Source organism: Augochlora pura, chromosome 1 (assembly GCF_028453695.1).
Source record: "Augochlora pura isolate Apur16 chromosome 1, APUR_v2.2.1, whole genome shotgun sequence".
In the NCBI taxonomy this organism is placed as follows: domain Eukaryota; kingdom Metazoa; phylum Arthropoda; class Insecta; order Hymenoptera; family Halictidae; genus Augochlora; species Augochlora pura.
In genome coordinates, this window is record NC_135772.1 from 11,555,051 (window position 1) to 11,579,470 (window position 24,420).

At 39.5% G+C, this 24,420-nt stretch overlaps 1 protein-coding gene across 1 annotated transcript in view; it reads right to left on the reverse strand.

Moving 5' to 3' along the window:
- Positions 1-24,420, reverse strand: part of LOC144467996 (glutamate receptor ionotropic, kainate 2) — a 211,558-nt gene that overhangs the window by 79,612 nt on the left and 107,526 nt on the right. The window contains exons 5-7 of the mRNA XM_078177070.1: positions 19,099-19,274; positions 17,991-18,044; positions 17,747-17,911 (exon numbers count right to left, since the gene is read on the reverse strand). Of these exons, the coding sequence (XP_078033196.1) occupies positions 17,747-17,911; positions 17,991-18,044; positions 19,099-19,274 (395 nt within the window). The remainder of the gene's footprint in view (positions 1-17,746; positions 17,912-17,990; positions 18,045-19,098; positions 19,275-24,420) is intronic.

A 24,420-nucleotide genomic window follows, 5' to 3' on the forward strand; every position in this document is an offset into this window, starting at 1 on the left:
TTAAAATCAAACCTTTTGCGCTTTTGGCAAAAATGTCATCATTGAACGATATTTGATAATCATCTGTTTTAATTGTTGCATTTTGTCATTTTTAGCACGTTCAACCCGGCGCATTTTTTCGAAGTCCGTACGGTCGCGAGGCTCGATATTATCAGTTATGTATTCGTCTGGCGGCGCGTGTTTATTTCGCCATTTTTCTATTGTCAGTGGCTTGAGTCTGAAGTCAGACATTGTTGCGTAAAATTGTTATAAAGTACTTATAAAACTTTATTTACGAATTGTGAAATATATGTACAAATAAAATGCAATGTCTGTGTTGAACGTACACGCCGGGTTGAACGTGTTAAACTACACACACACATATTAACACAAATTAATGAATCTTTTTTAGTATACTACGCCTGCGATGTTTTAACATATCACAATTTTGTTGATTAACAACGTGGTGAGTAGTGATTATGGACCTTCATCCAAAGTAAAAAGTATCTTCGTTAATATAAAAAACACGGAGGTTAAACAACACTGTATTTCTGCTCTTATTAATTTTAATCATGCGAAAATAACATGACTACGTTCCGACATAATTGTGAAATTTTTACTACCTTGTGTATCTCGTTATAAATTTGCTCATGTAATGTATAAAGATGCACTACCGACGCTGTATAAAAATATTCTAAGCAGACTCTTGACATTTCCAGTAGTTTTATATTTTCGATAAAAACATAATTATCTTTTTTCTTGGGAAAATTTATTAGAAATTTAAATATTGCACAATGTTTTAATACTCCACGATTGTAGTAATTCGGCGCAGTTGCGTGACGAAATTTACAAGAATATTAAATAATCGTTGAATAATTCGACCGAGAAGTCGCAATTTTTTGTATCCTCCACAATTGCGGCGCAATTTGACACAGTTGTGTGAAACGCGGGATTACGAGCGCAACCGAATCGGATAAATCAAAGAGTGAAACGTGGCAAGAGTGAGAACTACCAGAGGATATTCCGCGGAAATATTTGCGAAGAGAGCGCGAGGGCTTAATAAAAGGACCAATGGTGCTAATGACTGAGTCCCCCGCGATTCGTCGCTCTTTCTGTTTTGGTCAGAACCAGAATGAATAGCACGTAACGGTGCCGGGGCGCGGATCACCGTGAATTATTCGACGTCTACTGCCGAGAGCTGCCAGGGAAATTGGATAGAAGCGTACAAAGCCGACCCGTCGAAAAGTTGTTATCGTCGAAAATAATCAGCGCTAACAGCATTTTCGTGTGCCTCGCCGGCGGACGCATTATTGCGCGATTTCACGGCTGAAAATAATGCGCCGGGAAAATTCCACGGTGTTGTCGGTCCCAGAACCGGCGCGACGAACCAAAGGCGAGCCGGGAGAAAATTGCTGCCGCGGCTATCGTCCCGATTAAATGATAAATGAAGTTTTTGAAACGCGTCTCGGCCATGCTCGCCCGCGAATGGTTATCGATCGATGGACCCTGTGAAAGAACCGAAGGGGTATCGAGCATTTTGTATCAAGCCGCGTGCTCCAGGGCACGGCAATTCGTGGAATTCCGCGGCGGTGCAGCACCGAAAATGTTCGCGTCCAATGATTTTACGTTACATTAGGGTCTTAGAGGGACCATTAGCGTTTAGGAGGGAACCTAGAGGAGGAACGTACCTGTTTGGTGCCCGGAAGGGCTGGCTGAGACTCGAGCACTTTCCTCTCAAGTCAGTTAAGAGTGAACTGCCAGAGGAGGAAAATGAGGAGAAATTAGTGCGGCGAGCGCGATCGCACCCCGTGCAAATTGAAATACATTTTTCTTGCGCGGGTCCATTATCCGAAAGCACTCCTTTGGAATGGCAGCGGATGAGTGAGCTCAAAAAATACGAGGATATTTTTAAAATTGTGACGGACCGTTTTGCTCGTCTTCGTTTCACGGTGAAACTTCCGTAATAATGGGAATAATTAAAACACACAGATTACGACTGTCTCGAAATATAGCCATACCGTTCTTCGCAGGAGTTGGACGAGGAGCTTTCAGATTGTTTTCACTGTAACAAGTCTTTCATTGTTTTAGGGCATTGTACTTGGTAGATTTTGCTACAACTTATCTCGTTTCTAATTTTAGCATATATAAGTTACTGTCCAAACAAATTTATCAAGTATTAATAAGGGAATATCTATGCTAATATGGTCGGTACGAAATTATGAGTGATGGGAAAGCTGTTGACGAAAACTAAAAATGCAGCCACTTGTGAGGTTCCAAAAAAATCTTATTTCGTTACAAGATATGAACATTTATTGGAAGAAATATCAAATTAATATTATTTTAATATCGAATTTGTTTGACTTTCATCACCTGATCTGGCGATCTAAAGTTCATTTTCTCGGGCTGATTGAAAGAACTTAAATAAATCTTGAACAATACTAGAACTCAATTAGGAAAACATTCGAGTCATAGTCCGATATTTAGGACCTCAAATCAAGTTTATGAAAAATGTTGTGGAAAAATCATGTATTAGTGGCACAACGCTAAAAAATATCTATTAATTATAATCCTAAATAAAATAATAAAACATTGAAAAAATACGTGTCCGTGAAAGTTATATTTGTTTTAGATCATTCAGTTATTCGCCCTGTATGGTTGTAGTCGGATTAATTACGTGCACAACGTTAATTAAAAGTTACAACATGCAGCGGAATGTTCAGATGAGATACCGCCTCTCGTTGGTAACTTTTGTAATGTCTTATAGAAGGGGCAGGCGTGTCGCAATTATATGTATAATAACATATAAATAATTATACATATATCATTAATGTCGCAATCATAAATAATTATTAATCAAGGCCAGCAACAGTAATTACTTCGTCCGCAGACGTCGGCTGTTCGATGGCAGCGAATCGACCGTTCGTAATTTTTATAAAAGCTCCGCCGCGCAAAATTGCGCGGGCTTTTATCGGCGCGTGGATCGGTCCGGGCCGAAAATCGAGATCCTAGTGGCGAATCCTCCCCGAAAAATATCAGCCAAGGATTACCCGCAATTTAGTTAATCGGATCGTTTATAGTCGAGCGCGGCGAGATTGGAAAACACGAGGACGCAGGAGGACATGCGGCGCTATCAGAAATCTCGTGGTCCGGGGCGAAACTTGTCATAGTTGTTGCGTCGCGAACACACGCCTATTATCTCGGGCTAATTGGAGCATGCTTTTAATTAGCCGGGGTCCGAGGCCACGGCACAAAGTTGCGACGACCCGGGCTGTATTCCGCGCTTTGTTAACCGTGGAAATTCTCCGGTTTCCACTCCTGTCTCTCGTGCGGCGGTCATGTAACTTACGTTTTCAATTCCGGGTTTAAAGTGAAGAATAAGTCGGCATAACTTAATTACACAAGATACCCGTGGAAGGTACGATTGCGACTTCACCGTAGCCTTCGGCTAGTTTTTCTGATGCAACGCGCCCCGGTGAAATTCACCATCTCCGAAGGAAACGAGATCAGCTTGCCACGCGGAGATGAAAAATAATAATTTCCCGCGAAACGGGAACGACTAACTCAAAAATAAATATTATAAATATTATAAATATGATGATAATAGTTAATATTAATAACAATAAATATATATTACCTGTCCATGTTGCGCCAAGTTTAGATTTGTTTTTTCTAGTCGAATTGAATGATAACGTGGATTATTCACATTTTCGGTGGGAATCATAGAAGTAAACTGTTCACGTTCCAGAAATTTTGTGGTGAAGTAATCATATAGATCTCTCCATCTTACACCATGTCTGAATCACAGATCCATAAAATATTACCCGGTTGGAGCGGGGAAATTGTCTACGGTAATCGTTTACAAGCAACGAGGCGGAAGAGAACGGTTCCAAGTTTTGCCCATAAATTTAATCGACCGAGTCGTTTTTCTTTCATGCTTGTTAATCAGCCGTCGGTTCATTTTCCGGGCGACATCCGTCGAAACTCGTCGCGATCTATAAAAACCGACAATTTTAGCGTAGCCGGAAAAATCTCACGGTTTTCGAGAGGATTTCGTAATCCGGTCGCGCTGGATCGACGCTCCGATGCTCGGCGCGGATCGTAGATTAGACGGATTGTCGGTTAGTTAGCAGGCATTTGTCGTTGCACCGCAAATTTCGCAAGTTCCTCGCGCGCATCGGAATTACGGGGGCCAGGACGGGAGCAACTTTCCTGGCCCGGGCGTCTTAATCCGTGATCCACCCCGCCGGAATAATTGTCGCCTGAAATTAATTCGGCCGGCCTGTCATTTTTCCTCCGTATCGGCCGACTCGCGAGTTCTGCTTCCGCTCGGCGGATTCTGTTTTCCGTGCCCGGATAGGTTCATTAGCATTTAAAGCGAACAGCGAACTATTCCGACGTCCTCTCCCCTCTACCCCCCTCTCTCTCCCTCTTTCTGTCTCTATTTATATCGCGTAATACTCGTGTGTGAGCAAAGACACCGCGATAAAGTAGGGTTTTTGCAGACCCCAATTCCGTCAAGACGAAAGCGCTTCACCGCCTGGGATTATTTTGAATTTCGTATGTTGGTTGCGTTATTAGAATAATACATCATTTAACACGTTTACGCCGGCGTTGATATTCACGATGTTCTCTGTGAGTCGGCGACTCGAAATTTACAAAAATTAAATAATTATGTTAAGTTTATAATATTGAATTTTTATGTTTTTACTATTAACACGTTGAGTGCCGCGTCGATCTTGCTATACTTTCCGCTCAGGCGGCAACGCGTGAGAACTTGATGCCGGACGCTCGACTGCAGAGTATAAACGAAGTTAGTTCTTAATTGATAGCTTGTAATAAGCTAAATTTAAAACATGTAATGATTCCATAGGGTATAGAATTTTACCCCATTTATAGTATTATTGTGAAGGAGTAAAAGCAATTAAATTAATACTGATAAATTTATATTGATATTAAAAATCAATATCTCCTTAAAATATATAAACCAATATCGACCAAACGAAAAGTTGATTGTCGGTCCATAGGGACCGACGCCGCCTGAACGGAAAGTTCACTGTCAGTCACTGGGGACTCACGTAGCACTCAACGTGTTAAATATCTGTTTATAATGTTCTATTTTGTGAAATGCAAGCAAAATAAGCAAATATACGCCGCCTCACGGGTCTGACACGCGTGACCCACCGGTGTGTCAAGCCGTCAACGTGTTAAATGAATGATTTAAATGAATAATAAATCCTTCGCATCGATGGCAATCTTTCAAGTCAATTTTTCTTCTTATTTTTTCACGTAGAGTCACCTTCTACTCCATTGTACTGCAAATTCCAGCCGTCCCATAAAATTGTAGTACATACAGAAGAATGTCTGTATTAAAAATTGCTCTCCTCTTCTTCGTAAAATAATGTGGCTAAACTTTTCCCTGGGGGTTTATATTCTTTTTTCACTTTCCAGTGCACATTCCGATGGATTTTATCGAGAAAACTCCAAAACTCGAATGTACACTGGAAAGTTAAACAAATAGAAAACCCTAAGGTGAAGCTTAACTAAATAACGTTACGATGTTATTAACAATAATCTGTTTCCATAAAAGTTTTCCCATTAGCGCTGCCGCACAAAATATTGAAGTTCTCTTTATGTCTGGAAATATGTGGAATAACCACAAATGTATGAAAACTGTGATACCTGTTGAATAAGCTGTGGTTTCAGTAAATTTAATAAATGCGCGTATTCGAAATATTTAATTAATGTAATATAAATCTTGAAAAGTGAAGTATCATCGAGCTAAGTAGTCTCAGAGAAAAGTGCGAGACATTTTAAGTAATGAATACATTTAGAGCGTAAACGGTGGACTTACTTAGTTCATGCCGCCATCAATTCGCTAATTTGTCGTGAAAAAAGTTTTCTAGGTAGATGTAGCACGTATAATAATCACAATTACGTGGCAAGTTCGTCGACGATGAGTGAAACCGACGGTTTATTTACGAGACGGTGCATTAACCCCTTGCCGTACTTTAACGAGTCAGACTCGTGATGAAGATTTGTAGTAATATCCTGTTAAGTATGACTGTTATTCTGTCCTTTTAAGTTACTATAACATTATGTCCTCTTACAATCAACATTTAATCACTCTAGTACATGTAGACATAGAATAAATGTAAATTTTCTTTTTCCTCTAAGAAATGATTACGATCGAAAAGGTACTTACCATTGTAACTATGAAGAAAATGGTACGGCAAAGGGTTAATCCGCGCGGTTTCCTGATACATACGTACCAGCGAGACACCGTTAAACAACGAAGGAAAAGAACGTCTCGCGAATTACGCGAAAGTCAACGATGCTTTCAAGCCGCGGAATGTCGGCTCCGCGGTGTTGCGGTGTATACTTTATAAAAATCAACCCTCGGGGACGAGACGTGTCGCGACAAATATCAGAAGTAATCCAACCTCCAATATTTACAGCCGCACCAGCGCGATATTACGCTACTTTGCAACGGGAGTCTCGCGGCGCGTATTTACAGTCGCGTGAAATTTAAAATCTAATAAGCAGCTTTCAGACCCGTCGACGCAAGTTCATAGCTTCGTAACCGAGCAGGAAGGGTTGACGCCACCCCCGTGAAATCTGTCGTAACTCGGACGACCAGCGGAGCCCGAGAGGCGCTTGCCGGCTGCCGGGTAAAATAATAAAACCTTCCGGCTGCGAGATAGCCTGATTTACGGTGACAAAGGCAAAGGTTATCCCTTGTAAACCGCGTGGAGGTGTTCGGTGATTCATTGGTCGACCGGAACGTCCGAGGTGGTGGGCAGAGAACGGGTCGGCGGTCAGTCCGTCGACATTTTTCCCTATTTCTGCGGTTCATAAATCGAAATTCTTTAATTTAAGGAATATTAAGAAACTCGGACGAAACCTGATACGAAACCTTGGCGAGCACGGAAATTGAATTCCTGATAAAAATACGGATGAATTTGCAGCCGCTGCAATTGAAGTGGGATCCATGGAATAATCACGACAAGTGTCTGCTAGGAAGCGTTTGTACAAGTTCGTTCATGCAAATTCTTATCTTCGTACGTTACTCATTATAAAATGAAAAGAGAAATAATAGTAGATATATACGCTTTTTTTATATTTTAAAAATTTGCTCTCTGAATTTAAAGAAGCGTAAGTGAATTGCCCATCGTGTCGTTTTGTTTATTGACATAGACCATTCTTGCCAGCTCCTCAAGACATTAATCTTTCCGATCTTGGATAATATTTTATTTACACATTATCATAAAGTATAGTAAAACGAATTCAGAGACGTAGAGAAACAAGTTACAAAAATATAATATCTTCAAACTTAAAGTTTAGATATAAGATCGAAGACTAATCAGCGAGTCCAATTACAACTTGTGTCATCCATAATTGATGCATTATTATGTATTATTATTATACGACATTCCTGCAAAAATTTATATTCCAGTGGTCTCTAACGAAGCCGAGGAGAAGATCTATAGAACGTAACGAGCAACGTTATCCCGAAAGAAGAAAAGGAACAGCTGCCTGTGGCGAACTTCACAGTTTCAAAATTCCATACATATCCTTGTTGCCAGAACTGGAGCATTCAGGTTGAGCCATAGATCGGATAGAGAAACGACGATAACTGGCTCGTCGAAATCTACGATTCGAACCGCCTAGGCATCCCAATTTGTTCGAAGTCCTCGGTTGCAAACAACAAGTTTCGTGGTTCCTGATCAGAGAGTTTAACTGACTCGAAGTTCGCGACGGACTTCGGGCCGGGAGAGGCAGCAAGAAACTTGATCCTACTCGTAGGGAAAAGAAACGTATCGGCGCCCCTCTTAAAATTCAATTCGTTCATCCGATACTTCCAATCGGCCGGGAACCTCATCTTCGTTCCCTTGATCAACGCGGCGGAAGCGCAGGGGCGAGGGAGGAGCACCGCGCAAGAAACGAATCAGTATGCAAGTAGCGTTTGCGGTGTAACAAGCTCTCCCCGCGCAGGAGAGGACGGAAAAGGCCAGACATATCCAATGACGCGTTTATTTTTCCAGCCGGAGCCCGCTTTTCCGTCTATATTTTCCGGAACACGGTCTGCGCAGCAGAGATCGGTCTAACAGGTTATTCCGAGGGTTGGCTTACATACGCCGCCAAACCAGCTTTGCCGTCTTCTTTGCGAACGTGCCGCCTTTAGGCTATGGTTGCGCCACCAGTCGAGTAATGGGCCCTCTTCGACGGGAAGTGTGCCGGTTTCTCATAGATAGTAATTCAGCGTGTGCAAGCAAGTGCAAGTTAATTTAAACACGGCGTGCTTCGAAGCGTCTTCGGCTGTTACAAGTGAATGCATATCAGTTGTGGTGGATTACTATACACCGTGATCCCGAAGACGACATTTTCGTGGAAATTCGACATTTTTTATTGAGCATTTTGGTAGTTAGTGATCGAGATTGCTTGCCGATATAATCTTACTGTTATGTATTAATAACTGATTGCAAATCTTTATAATTTCATAGGAATAAAAGTGTATTTGTGGAAATAAAATTGAATTTATTTTCATGCATCAAAATTGATCTTTTCTTTGCATACAAAGAAAATATTTGTACTAGAGTATATCTAAGAAACTAAAGATGAGCGGGGCGTATATAACTATCAATAGACAAGGATAAGTTAACAAATGCGGCACATATGAACGCATATTTCAACGAATATTTTATTTTATTTCCTGTTTTTTTATATCCTTTTTTATTTTATTTTTTACCTGAATTTAGAAGTCAACAGCATTTAAATTGTTCTAACAGTTAATTGCACCCGTGAAAAATCTTTTGTGAGAGCTGCCGCGACCGCGGCTTTATTCTGCCGGGGATTTTCTTTTCTTTTCTTTTCTTATACCGGCTTTTGGCGTCGGCGTTGATTGTGACCGAGCTTTTTGCGGAACGTTGCTCGAGCTAACCTGGTCGTTTAACAACGGGTAAAAGGAACGTCAAGGAGCAACCGGACAGATCGAAACCCGTGGAAGGATGAGACGGTGCACGGCCAGACATGCGGTTGAATTTCGTGGATGCGGCGCGCGCTGCCCTTGGGAGTTACAAAGGGAAAGCTGTCCCGGGTAATTTCGCCGTGACAACTCTCCTCAGGAGCGACAAACAGTCGAGCCAGACGTACAGAACGTCGGATGACAAAGATACACTCGACAGTAGTCGTCTAAGAATTCTCTTTCGACGAACAGGAGACCTCATAGATTGGTCTCTTCGCGAGGCGATCGATGGCTCATGTCAAGAAAAAGAGAAGCGTGTTTCGCGAACCGACGATATAGTCTCCCCGAACAAATGTCTCCCATTTGTTAAAGCGGTAATCGAACTACTTGTAGAAATATATTTGAAATGTAGAATGGGTGGAATGTAAGTAGAGAAGTCGTTGCAAACTATCACGTTAATTTGAACATGTTGTAGAATTTTTGTTTAAATCGGTGTCATTGCTACAAATCGTGTCATTAGACTGTGAACCTGCATCTATTATACAGAAAAAGAGTTAAGGAAAAATGTACTTTTTTTAAAAAAGAGTTTCAACATATTACAAATACTGTTGTAAAGTTCTTAAATCCTGTACATGCGTCTTTATTCCTCCGTATTTCATTTATTCAATTTTTGCCATAATTGCATCAAATCGAAGTTAATATTTGTCTATAGCGAACAATAAATCACGTAGTGTGAAACTTTTATTACCCTTCGTTCATAGTATATGCATAAAAATTCCACGAGAATCCTTCAATTGCTGTCCTTCAAATGATTAGTAATATTTGTAATATAAATTTCAGAAAAAATGTTCGTAACAAATCGAAAACATTTCTTAACAAACAATATCAGTTTCGTAACTGTGATGTAAATAGTTTTGTTTATCTATACGTATGCTATAGTAGAGCCTCGGTTATCCCAACTAATTAAGGGAACATATGTCTGACGTTCACTGATTTATACTACTATACTGTAGTGTTGTACAGGAATTGTCCTATGTCTTGTGAAGCATATTTGTATAGTAAAAAATAATAATTCATGTGCACATCCATTATTATTTCTTCTACTACATACATTTAAGGTGTTCTCTCTCCAAATGATAATAGCAATATTCTTGGATTACAAAGTCAGTAAAAATAATTATACCCTCTGTAGGTTAATTTAAGTAACAAAATTATATTCTGGATTGTATATAATTAAATTGCCACCAGCATCCACATGACACTGCCTTCTCGAAACTCTTGAACAGTTGTTCTCGAGTCCCATATCCCTCGAGCATTCTAGTCTTGAACAGTACACATATACTTAATACGAAAACTTTAATGACTACATGTAAAGGAAGCTAGGTATTTGACTTTCTGTCATTGAAAGCTAAGAATAAAACGTCACGTAAAATTAGTTTATACAACGCGATTTATCCACTCCAATCCTTTATGCCGATTTTAACTCGTCCGCTATGCCGCAAACAGAGATCGTGATCTTTTTTGTGTATAAAGTTCTTATACATACAACACTTGCAATTTTATTAAGTTAAATAAATTATAAAGTGTGAAGACAGTTAAATAATGAAAAAAGCCATTGATTTTTTTTGCTAAAAACGATTACGTGGCTAATGTTAAGTGCTTCCTCGTAAAACAATGATTCCATTGTAATTAAAGCTGCTGCGTCGAAACGATTAATTACTGCTCCGTTGTTCCACCGTTAATTGCGGCATTGCTACATTTAATCGTCTGTCTTTAGTCACGATTTCTGCTTCGTGCACTGTCTTGCTGCAAGGATAATCCCGCTGAAAAGCGAAAGGAAACCCCGCAAGTCGAATCGCGTGACGTTCGATTGCTTGTGCTCATTTCAGTAATTGGGTGAACTAATAACAACGGCCGTGTCTCCGCTTTCTTCTATCGTTTGTAATCTCCGCCATCCCAGGAAAGCTGTTAATTAAATGAATTGTGTAGAGGATGTCTCGCAACCGATATAAATCAGCGAGCATCGCTTAAACTTTCACACCACTTGTAGCCTCGGCAGAATGAAAATTTTCATTTTTTTTTATTTCATCCAGGATTATTATGTCGTATCATCGAACGAAGGATAATTGGTCCTTCACTTTTTCATTTTCATGCACCAGATTAGTCGACGAAATTTATTGTTTTTGCGTCTCGCTCCGGAACCGTTCAAAATTCATTCGCCCGATGGGTCGAAAGACAATCTCGTCACGGGAAGTGTGAAAATGGATTTGCAGAAGGCAAACAAACCGTCAAGGTTCTGAATTGTGCAGCGTTAGTAGCTGCCGTAAAAACAGTCGCTCTTTTTTTTTTTATTTCTGCACATTGCACACGCGAACCTGCACGGTTCGACATATTTCTGGCTTATCCGACCGCGTCAACAGTAAAAAGCGTGGCTGGTATATTTATCCCGATATCTCTAACGCGTCACAGAATTTTTGTCAGTTAATAAACAGCTACGTCAACCACTTCCATTCGGCGCGTCGATTTATCCGCGAATTCGATGAATCAGCCTTATCGATGAAACGCGACGAATCTAGCTTCGAAAAACGTAGATTTGTTTGTGTTTCTACCTTACTGAATTCTGATAAATGTTTTTAAAAAAACGCGGTAAAGTAAAATCTAATACTGCTTGATATTTATCCTCCGTCTATCGTAAATTTCTTCCTTTTTCTTTTCTGTAATTCATCATTCTAGCACTTTAGTTAAATTATTTACTAATTATAGGTATTATACAATATAATACAGTTTTGCTAGATTTTCTTAAAGTATATTAGAAAAAACCTCTGAATGGCAGTTCTTTGGTGATTTCATCTTTCATGAAAAACGTTTTTTCAAATACTTAAAGTATGTGAACGATGAACAATTGTTTTTGCTTCAACGAGAATATGTTCTCGTTGGATCGTACTAATTTACTTTCATGTATTTTAATCTCGTTGCGAACAAATACCGAAATGAAGCGTACACCCGCGGTAGAAAGTACAATTAGCCTCGTTCAGTAATTTTGATAAGCTACAAGACATAAATTTCCATCAGAGCGACAGAGAAACATTAAGCGTGCGAGGCAACACCGTGTCCGAAGTTTCAGCGGTCGTAACGGATATACATAATTAGGAAACTCTTTTTCAACGCCTACGCCGCCGCGACTCCTAAATCTTCTCGAATTCTTTAATCCCAGCGGCTCGGTTGAAAGTGCTCCCTCATTTTTCCGTTCAAAGCTCGTTCTTGTATTTTTTTTTATTTTCTTCCACTACGGAAACTGCCGTTGGAATGATGTATTCGCCTCGCCGGGAGTGGCGAGTCGGGAAAAGACCGCAAACTACGTCGCTGACGACCGCTCGATTAAACCTCGAGCACCACTCTACCATGAATTTCTGCAAGGACGGGGAAAGAAATTCATTTAACGGTATCATCTAGAAATTTCCAGAGCTAATTGGATTTATTTTTCATCCCCACGATTCATGGGATTCGATCATTCGCGTCGAAGCGACCGTCTCGGAGAGATATTCCGAGGAACTATGTCTTCAATTATTCACATCGGCGATTCAAAACTGGGACTCATTTTGCTTCGAGTAGGACGGGAGTACACCTTTGAGCCGAGTATACTGTTTCATTCCGTTAACCGCGTACCTTCCAGCGAAGTTATTTCTGACGCATCGCATTTGAAAAATGTATCTATCGACCTGAGAAATCGCTATGTTCTTAGGAGATTCAAGCGTTTAGAAATGTTTTAAGAAAATTAATTTATCATAAATACATCTTAAATGTAGACAAATTAATTTTCAATTAATTTTCGAAACTTGAAAATATTTCCGACAAATATTAGTTAAATGCATGTCTTCCTAACAGTGTCAATTTTGAACGGTTTTCAAATTTCAACGGTTTAGATAATTGTTGAAACGATCGTCTTGTTAGCTACAGCTCGGAATGTCCATTTCGTTTCGCGTAATTGATACTGTTCCCAAGAATGCCTCGCTTTCCGTGACAAATATTTCTTTCGCATTCGCTCGGGGGACCGAAAATATAACTGTAAAATTTCTATTAAGACGGTAATGGTGCCCGACTCCACTTTCCGCGAGTTTAGCAATTCTCTGCTAGGATGAAATGCCCCGACGACTCGGAGAGTTCTCATAGGAAAAGAATGCTTTCGAACAAACGCCGGGGAACTTGAATATGCCACATAAAGTAGCGCGTTTATTTGATTTCGGGGCCGGGGAAGGCGTCGCCTCCTGATGTTATTCCTGGCGACGATTTCTCGGCTGTATCGAGCCCCTCGCGGTTATTATCATTTTTCACGTCGCGGCACCGCGGCGGGTTCGCGGGTCTGTCTGCATGTATAATAACACGGAAGGAACGTGCCGGAAAAAGTCGGTGTTTTGGCTGGACCGAGCGCGCCGGAAACAGGGATACACATTTCTACGTGAATTTGGTTATCTTGACGAACCGCGTTGCCCGGAATAATAAGGTATCTGTGAGTCAACTCTGACACGCGTTTGCATTTTCAGCAAGGGGACGACTTGGTGTTATTAGATACAGACGTTCCCCCGTCCACGAAACAGCGCAGCTAATCAGAGATTGTACCGAAATTTTAGCACCGTGCTTGTTTTGCCACACCGAGAATGCTGGCGGGCCTCATCCTGGACGTACTTTTAAATTCAAAGCGGCAATACATTCTTATTAAGCAATATACATAAGTCGGCGTTCCTTTTTGGCAAGCTAATTATTAGGCTTTTCTGTTTGTCTATCAGCCATTCCCAATTTGTGTTTATTATGCTGTATTTGGAAGCGTAATGCTATAATAATAATCGCGAGCTATCATTTTTATAGCGAAAAGAATATGAATTCGAACGATAATTTAATGTGAATTTAAACTGGTACGCGGAATAGTGAAAATTGTACGTACTATTGTCCTCTTAATTGTGGATTTATTAAAGAGATTTGAATTTATTTATAAAAGTGGCAATACATTTTACAAAAATTTTAATCAAAATAGTAAAACGAATTTATCTGTAACACAAACAGTTGCTGTTCCTCAATGGATATAATATACTCGTCATGCTACAATAGTATACTTTATAAAGAACCAGTTTTTTTTCTATAAAACCGTTTATTTTGGGAATTATCCCTTTAACGGGATAAAGCATTTGCATGCGACGTTCCATTAAAGTCAGCAGCTATCGTTTTAGTATAATATCCCTTTGTTAGCTGAACAGATTTTCCGCGATTGAAATGCAGTCATCGCAGACAGGGACGCAGCGCGAGAAATTCATACGCAAACAGATGAGTTCAGGGATTAGGACGACCTTCGTGTTCAATTTGATTTTCAGCTAATACATACGCGGACAGAAGTGTGTTCCGCTGATTATACGAGTGGCTTCGGACGGCGGACGACTGGAGGGCGCGAGCCAACCCAGCAACATTCTAATCTCCATGTAAATCGAGAAAAAATGTTAAAGTTCACGCGTCGTAAGCATACGCAGCTCGGCGTATCTGTTTTTAGCCGTGGCTCTACGATACCCGCCCCATTCGGTTAAGAGATTCCTCTACTTTGGTCGAAAAATAATGTTTCGGCTGGCATTTATGAGATTGTTTTCCAAACACCATTCCCCGAAAATATTTACCTTCCTTTTAAGCTGGAAACTCGTACATGTTTGCTTTTCAATTGATTGGAGGATCCTTTCCCAATTCATTCTAGTATCCTTTTCAAATTCATTCGAATGTGTTATTTGGTAATGCAAGGAACATGATTACTATCTAGTATTTTATCTTTCACATCAATTTCAATGATCTTGGAATGTCAAGATGCTATTTTTGGAGAACTTCTTCGAATATACAGAGGGCCTAGTTCATTTAATATCAGTTAACAATAAAACCATACAAATTATGTAAATAAAACTTATGTTTGTAGAATCTAAAGTAAGTGTTCTGTCTTATTAAATATTATCAAAAAACTATAAATTCATTAACTTAACAAACAGTAAAGATACGGAGTAAAAAATTTCTCAAATCCAATGGCGTCCAAATATTTATGCAGCCCACTGTATGTTATCGCGATTCGACGTTGCATTAGAGCATTATAAATGCAATAAAATCGTACATTAAAATTTTTATCAAATTGTTCATAGCACGTGTTGTGGTATTCCCAAATCGTTGAATTTTAACAGACCCATGCATAAGGGTATAGAGAAGCGGACGTCGATGTTATTAAAATATGCCTGGTACTAAAATACAAAAGCCGATAGAGTTTCGCATCTCTCCCGTAGCAGCGTAAACACATTATTATTTATAATGCGACTATGTTTCTTCAGGCAGCCTTAACGATGTATGATGCAAAGTTGTACAATGTCGTAGGTTGCATTCGTAATAGTAGAAGAGTAGAAGCGGTGAAAGGTCGTTCTACAACATTCATAATGTAGTAGAAGGTCCTCCAGCGAGATCCCAAGGAATGAAGTCAACGTGAATCGCAGGTCGTCTGCAAGCTGAATGTTGAATCCTGCATGCTCGTTTTACGGACTCGGACGTTCCTGCTTCCTTTGATGTAGCCACCAAGAATTTAACTATGACGAACTGAAAATGACTCTGGAAATGACCCGAAATTATATATGTACGGAGCGCAGCAAAATTCGCGTAGAGATTTCTAAAATTCGTAAATCCTTTACACTGCATCTTTATTGATATTTTGCAAAGAAATAAATTTTCAGGCAGCTGTTTTTTAAGTTATTCTTCTTTGAATCTCAAAGCTGAAAATTGCGCATCTAAAAATAGAATAATCTAAGTTGCATCTCTTGCGTCGATAGCTATACAAATTTTGGATCATTTAGCAGGTCACCACTTTTGTCTTCCGACTCCCGGGAGCCGCAAGTTGCAATTATATAAACGACTTTCGTTTATTCGCATATTAAAAATAGATTCTGAGACGAATTAATTCGTTTCGTTATGTAACCGAGGACACGCGAGCAGTTAAGCCAGGCGTTGTTAGTCTCGCTCGTGCCTCCTCATCGGCGCGTTTGAACGAACTTGTTCGGCAGGCGGTTCAGGCCCATTGGCTACAGTTCCGGCGCGCGCGCCCGGATGCTTTCAAATTATTTTATGGCTGTATGAAACGTTCGCCTGGTATCGACTGCACGGACTCTAACGGTCCGTTTCCGAGCGGGGCTTTTTCCTCATCGCATTGTTTTACATCCACAGCTGCGAGGTGACACGTGTTCCACCGTTTCGACGTCGGCCTCGTTACTCGCGCGCGTTTTACGATCAATAAAGTATCGTGTTGCAGGGCCAAACGACTGTTTCGGTGTTTAGTAGGGAAAACGGACGGGCTTTCAACGCTCCCGCTCGACAGGTGACCGTATCGGTACCAATTGCGATGAGCAACTTTTCTTTCCTCTATATTGTAATCGACCGTAGGGAAATTTAGTAAATATTGTTACGAATATGGATCGATATCTTTTGATATCGAGGTATCGAGAGATCCTTGTGGCATCGTTGCTTGGTAAATATCTCCTGAGCAACGATTTAACAAGAACGACTCAGAGTTGAGAGAGACGTCGTGGTAAACGGTCGAATATTGAGTTCCCCCTTTCCCGAATAAAGAGTTCTGTTGTTATTAAAGTCGTGACGTTATTATTCAACATGCCGCGATTGCGCTCACGTAACAATATTAATATTGCTATTATTATTTATTGTATTGACTAATAGAACTCACTAGTCCTAACGAAGGTACACGTTCAGTTGAATAAATATAGTAAAGGGAAGAAGAAAAAGAAAAGGGGTACGTAAAAAGGAAAAGAAGAAAAATTGACTGTATTGTATTATATGATATCATATGATATATTAGATTTATTAAAAATAATCACACTTCTGAATCCAAGCGATGGTCAGACATCTATTTAATGTTGAACCATCGTGTTTTACTTATTTACTTGGAGGATCTGAATTTCGAAAACCCCCGATACAGGTCAGTTCACTAGAACGGTTTTGAAATCATATGAACATAATTCTTACTCTCCTGCTCCACCGATTTTCCGAACTTCCTGTAACTATTCGCATCGTAGACTCATGCACGCGTATTCGTCAAATGAAAAAGAAAAATTTCGCGAACCAGATTTGTTTTGAATTTTTACTAATTTGGGATCAGCTGTCCCAAGTTGTAAGACAGCTGACAACAGTTTTAAACTGTTCATAAAATATCTCCAGATATAAGTAAAAGTATATGAAAAAAAATTATTAGTGATTAATGACGAAACATAAAGCACTAGGAATACTAAGCGAATACAAAAGTATCGATAGATTATCATCAATTTTTTTTGATTTATTAAAAAATATATTACTTGATTCCGGTGGATTGCAACAACAGTGGAAAATTTTATGTAAAACGCCGCAGTCAATTCATTGCAATCGACAAAAGTAGTTGTTGTTCATGCTCATAGTAAGCTAGCTACCACACTATGGAGTCAACTTGGACTGAACCTCAGAGCTGGCTGATCGAAAGAAGCGACCGCTAACTTTGTACCGTTACATTACACTGTGAACGTAGTGTACCGAAAATTTAGTAATCAATAAATCGATAAATCTATTTATCCAGCTTCATATCTGTACCCCCGGATATCTTGCGTGTCCTTCTGCCCGAGCGAACCGATCGCAGGAGCAGAAGTAAACTCGTCACGTTTCACCCGGACGAGTTCCGGAGGATCCATGCAGCGTCGAATCGGGCAAACATTTGAGACGGCGTTATTTGATCGCCGGAAGGTCCTGGCTCCACGTAAATCTTACCTGTATAACTCTCGATTTGTTGAGGATCGTATTCCCGGATGGCTGGTAGCGCTCCATGTCCCTCAGTATACCGCGCACACCGACGTCCTCCGCGTCGACCAGACGGAAGGCAGTGATATTGACGAAATTGTACTTGAAGTCCTCGAGGTCGAAGGTCTCGATATCCTGGAAAAGGCGCAGACGAGGCTCTCATTTTCGAGTTGCTGCGACTTCGGCCGTCTCTCGTCCGGTCGAGGGTACTTACGAAAGTCGTGAAGAGATAATGGTACTTGTAGTCGTTCATTTGCAGCTGCAGGATCTGAAAGTAAGTACGCGCAGCGATTTATTACCGGTCCGATATTGCTTTCGGAATATTTGACGGTGACATTCCCGTTGCGTTCACGCGAATTAAATCAAACCGGAGATCCGATTTTTACGAGGACTCTTCGACGCGATATAAGAAAATGTTCAAGCTACCTATCTCAGACAAATTGAACCGTATGAGACCTTTTGTCTGTGCGAATAGTTATTCTTCTAATTCTTTTACACGATCTGTCGATCGCGTTATCTAGTTTCTTAATATAACATATTGAAATAATATGAATTGTGAATTGCATATAAAACAAAATATCGATTTTAAGATTGCACAAAGTGACTCGACATTTTTTTAGATGATAAAAGGAATAGTCTACTAAACATTGACTAAAATGCTATATTTTTTAAATAACCTAGCCATTGCTTAACCTTCTTGTCAGTATCTATAACGAAAATTGAAAAAATGTATTCTCTAGATCATAACAACTTACATGCACATTAAAAATTTCATTCTGTACCATCGTTCGTGTATTTATAGAAATTTCGCACTTGATTTTTGGTAATAGTTTTGCTACATAGTTTCTGTTATTAATTCTAAAGTGCTATTCGTGTACTATGTTTTCATTTCTAGGAAATAATTATAAGATATCGATCAAAACATCAAATAGCTTTGTGGAAATTTTGGCATTGTACAGATAAATTATTCCATGATATGCGTTGAAATCGAGTACGAACTTTTACAATGATCCAGCAATTATCCCCAGAGTTGTCTTAACAAATGATGCCCGAGGCTAGACGATCACGCGAGAGTTTGCGAATGGATCGACCGGTTGTCGTGAACGGTCGAGGAATGAAATAAAATTTCCAGGCTATTGTATTATTCAGACGTTAACGGAACAGCGATATCCCACAATCTGCGCCTCCCGCGGGGGTAAATATTGTAAGTAATATTACCCGCGGTGAATAGGTAACATCTTGTATGTATTTGCATTGTAGACGCGTCTGGGGTTATCGAAACCCGTGGAAAGCAGGAAATCGATAGAGGAATATGCAGTTACCATTCGCAGAAAATGATGCATGTGCTCCGGTCTAGTATCCACGATGAGATTCCGTATTTCCTTGCTTTTCATCTCGGAGAGAACCTGCCGGTAGGAATCCGGGTCGGCCTGCCTGAGGTTAACCTCGATCTCCCGAGACTTCGGCGACCTGACGAGCTCTCGTAGCTTCACCAAACCTGAAACGGGTCGTCGTGGCACGATTAAGCCGTCGTCGCGTCGATTAAAGTGGCACCAATCATCCGGCCGACTGCGCTAGCCAAATCGCCGTCGAACGCCTCGTATACGCGAGCGGGCTTTTTTTATTTCGATTTTCGTCGCGATACCTCGCGACGCGTCGCGGAACTGGATCGACTGGCCGCGGCCGCTGAATTGTTCCGAATATCGTAAATTCGTCGACTTGGAAAATTCGGAAAAATTAACAGCCGAATGGCCAGCAGACAAATTAAAGGCTCCCCGAATTCCCCTGGACCGAGGAATGCTGATTCATTAATACAATTACAGAACTGTGTCGACATGCTCTGCTCCGCACGCGTTTCCAACTCGTTTGCAAAGCTTTCTCGCCCGGTTATTACAGAAATCAACGTATTTGTATTCGCGAATCTGCGAGCGCGTGGGGGGAATGATTGGATCCACGATGATTGGATACGATAAAGTGACGAGCGTGCAATTAGTAATGATGCGCGAGTACGAACGTTTGAAAGAAAGTAATGGCTCAATGCGTGATTGATTAACGCGTTCTGTAGCGACGTTCATTATGGGCTTCGCTAACTATCTTCGAAGACAGATTATATCATTCAATTCTGCGTATTAGTTTCACAAAATATGATCGGCAATATGTACAAAATTAATTTCACTTTTGTACGAAATAAGGTCTTCTTTGTTATAAACTATTAAGGTATTTCTTTTCGATTTCTTTAATGGAAGCTTTTAATCGCAGACTGTTGCAATGGACTATGAAATGTTGTTCGTCGCCATATTTCCTTATCAACATGAGTAGGTAACATCAGCACAGAATATACAGTGACTGTACTGACCGTATTTCAATATTCAATTTTTCTTTATCCAAGAAAACTTACACGACACGTACTGTGCTAAATACATGCCACGAGTTTATATAAGTGTAATAAAGTAGCAAAACCAGAATATATATTAATTTAGAACACGTTGATCAATTCCAACATCTACACTTATTTAAGGTTAAAAAATTCGTTGGTATATAAATCTCAATTTACGGACTCGTATTATCAAAAGTCATTGCACAATAGACATTTAATAATACAAACTACTAGCCGATAAATAAACTATAGTAGTCTAGCACTAATATTCGGTCACATCTTTATTAAAAAAAGAATAACTTCCTTCGGGTTGACTTTTTGGAAATGTTAGGATAGACTAGTTCAATGTGCAATGATTGAACTAATTTTCTTTTATTTTGCTATAACTTGTAATGACAAAACAAAAAAATGAAAAACTTCTCTTTTTTTACTTGGAATTTAGTAAGAAAATTAAAAAACGTGAATACCTCATTTTTTTTCTCGTTCCAACAAATTACAATTTAAAAAAAAATACAAGTCATCCTGTCCAATTAAAAAAAAGTTATCCTGTTTTAAAAGGGGTCCGAATATTGACCCTTTGCACTCGAGTGTGCGAGTCTGCGACGGCATTAAAATTGTTATAACGCGTTCCAGAATGATTAATTAATAATCATTAATATTAAATGAATAATAATAATTAATATTAAATGAATAATAAAAATGAATAATTAATAATTAATATTAAAAAATTGTTGAAAGCGTAACTATCACGTGAGTTACGAGACTCAATTTCATATACATAGAATGAATTCTTGTAAAATGTAAAAACTGGTAGCAGAAAAATGATTTTAGATTTGCGGTTGAAATGGTTTCGAGTGCAAAGGGTTAATGCGAGTCCATTGTTCGTAGATGTCTGAAGTTAAGAAAAGCAATATCACGGGTCGAGGGAAATTTGTCCACGTCGTATTTGCTGTGAATGATCTTATATAGATCAAAATGACCAGAAGCTGTCGAATCCGTCGACGCTGTTCAAGTTTCTAGAAACAACTCGAACAACAGCCGCGGGGCAAACGAAATAGTTTCTTCGTGGATCTTCTTGGCTACTATTAGACCGGCCGTTTAATGGGACGGAAACCCGTGAATTGCGTCGTCCGATGAAATCAATACTTCCCACCGCCTAAGTAATCAAGGTATCATCTCGACTTGCGGGTCTTCCGAGGTTCGGGTTCGTTCCCTTTCAAGTTTCCACAGGAACTTCGTTGTCTGGATTTCCCGAATGTTTCCCGGGGTTCCTCCAGGCTTAAGTCAATCTAATCTTTTCCGACAAATCTCGGCGGCCGGAATGGTTTTCAATGGATTTACCGGCGTTTATCCGATAACATCATTACAAATCGCGGGATGAAATTATTTTCGCGCGGTGTTCCCGATCCACCGATATCGTTCCTTTCTTGGAAAATGCGAAATCAGGTCACATTTTCCAAGAATATCTCCGAAATTAAAAATAGGATTAAACAATTTACATTCCTGTACGAGAAAAAACGTTCAAATTACTGTACACGAAATTTTTGCAAAGCACGTATCAAGTTGTTCGCGATTAACTAATAAACGGTTCGAACTAATTGAAAAATTCGTTTGTGGTGGTACATGCGATTTACAACAATTTTTCCTGCACGGAAGCTTCTCCAGAAATCGAAAATAAGTAATTACGAAATATCTCGAGATGTAACGTCGAGCGCACGAATAATTACGACCGATTAATTACCGCGAATCCGGTTAATATTAGACTTTCGTGTGTGCCGCGCGAGTAATGGAACGCGATTTATAATTTCGTGCAATTGGAAATAAATTGTCATGGCAAACAAATGGTTTCCACGGCACGGAAAATTCTCGGTAATTCGTGAAGCCGGTGGCCGCTCTATTTTCTCGTTACTGTAACGTGAATCGAGAGAGAAGAGAGAAGGACGGATCGATAAATACTCGAGTAAGAAACGTAATTTACTTATCGCTGATCGAGACGATAAAGCTATTTCGCAAGTTATAAACGCTCAGTTTCCCGTTTACCGTACCTATCGGCTTGTTGATAGTTAAAGACGGCGTATTATCAGGAAACGGTTTCTTGTTCAGAGTTTAATTACTGTTTACGAAACTCAAGAATTTAACACGTTAACTGCCCATTATTAACCACATCAATTCTTACCAAAGCAAAACCATGTAATTAACTCTTGTCCTTTTATATTAAAAATGTAAACATACTTGTTACATTGAAGCAATGATTGTTTTATTCGGCACAGTTATTTAAAACTAAGAAAAACGTATATACAGAAATCACACGCAATGTGCATATTTCTGGCGCGAGCTTTCGTTCAATGACAGTACTTCAGTGAACGACACGGCCGTAGTGAAAGGGTTAACAAAGGAAAAATCAGAAAGTTAAAATTTATCATAGCGTATTTTACTTTCACTGTTTTGTATTTTAAAAATTCTTTTCTTGAATTTATCGCAATAAAAATGAATTTCTAAGTTTAGTGAAACTTTGTTTTGTATAAGCAATAATTAATACGGCAACTGAGTATTCAGAGAGCCTACTACTTAATAGAGATAATAAAAATGTATTTATCTAGATTTATAACTATTTTTAACGATTTTGTTTATAATATATGTTGAAAGAAATTTTAGTTAACAAAATTAAAATGCGTCCATATTTCTAACGTTTATCGACACTTGTTACATATTTGTGAAAATCTAACTAACGATAGATCACCGCAAGATAATAAAAATGCATTTATCTAGATTTGTAACGATTTTGATTATAATATACGTTGAAAGAAAGGGCACAGCCGATTAAGATGGTCAAAACTGCCCTTAGAGGTTTTTCAATGAGTCATACACCGTTCGATAGCTGATCAATAAAAACTCATCTGTGTAAAATTTTAACCCTGTAACTACCCTCACGGACAAGTTGCAGGGTTAAAATTTTACAGAGATGAGTTTTTATTGGTCAGCTATCGAACCGTGTATGACTCATTGAAAAAACTCTAAGGGCAGTTTTGACCATCTTAATCGGCTATGCCCTTTTCCTTAATAAAATTAAAATGCGTCCAAACGTCTAACGTTAATCGACACGTGTTACATATTTCTGAAAATCTACCCGACGATAGATCACCGAAAGGTTTGACGTCTCCTTTCACACTTCACATGCTGATAAGCATTCCTGCTTCCAGAGCCACCTGTACATCAATCCACCTATGCGAGTTCGAAAACTCAATTGCCCAGGGGTCGGTCGGATCGCTATCAGTTCACCAAAGTTAAATGAACATCGCTCGCCGTTTGGAATTCAATATGCCCAGTCCAACGAACATCTGTCTTCGAAAGCGATCGAAAACTTGTCGGGTTAAAGGCGCGATGGTTCACGCAACGCGGGAAAATAGCGGCGGTATAAATCATCGTGCTTTTTCGTTCCGCTTCGGGGATCCGCGGATCCTTGAGGGGTTTGTTTTTTCGTCGAGTAACACCAGACGTTATAAATCTTAGCGCGACGTCAGGTGAAAATCCAGGTGGAAAACCTGGCGAAATAATTGTACCGAGCCACGAATTGCGTCGAATCGGACAACGCAGATTTCACGGCGGGAATGCTCGCTTTGCTTCGAGGCGAATCTTTTCAAACCTTAACCCATTGAAATTTGATTTATTCATATGTAGTTTTTCACGTCGCTCGATATCTGTTGAAGACGCGTTTAAATCGTAGAACTGAATTGATCTTGTGTTTGAGTTTCGGTTTGGATTATGTTGGGATTGGATTTGTGTAAAAGTGCAATTGTTGAACGTAAACAACGTAAATAAGAGAATTATTGAACGTAAATAAAATATTCAATAAACTTGATTACTTTAGCGGTTTTTATGACGTAAGCATCTATATTTCTTCAATATCGTTATGCTGCGCATGTCTTTTTATTTTTATCAGACAGTTTGACCATTAAGTTGCAACGATTTTTTTGATTATTTAAAAAAAATTTTGAATCTTCGCTATATAAACAGATTATTTCCTTTATGATATAAATTTTCTACGTCATTACTCGTGGAACTTTTGTGCATGATTTCAATGCATCTTGGAATCATGACAACTAGTCTGCGCACCTGTTGGCAAAATGTAAATTCTCCGCATTAATTCAAACAAGTGCGTATTGCATATAAATTGATTACTTCTTCTATTAATTTGAGCAAGTTGTAGGTAATATAACATTAGATTCTATTGTATTATTAGCAATATTAACTAAATATATCTAACATA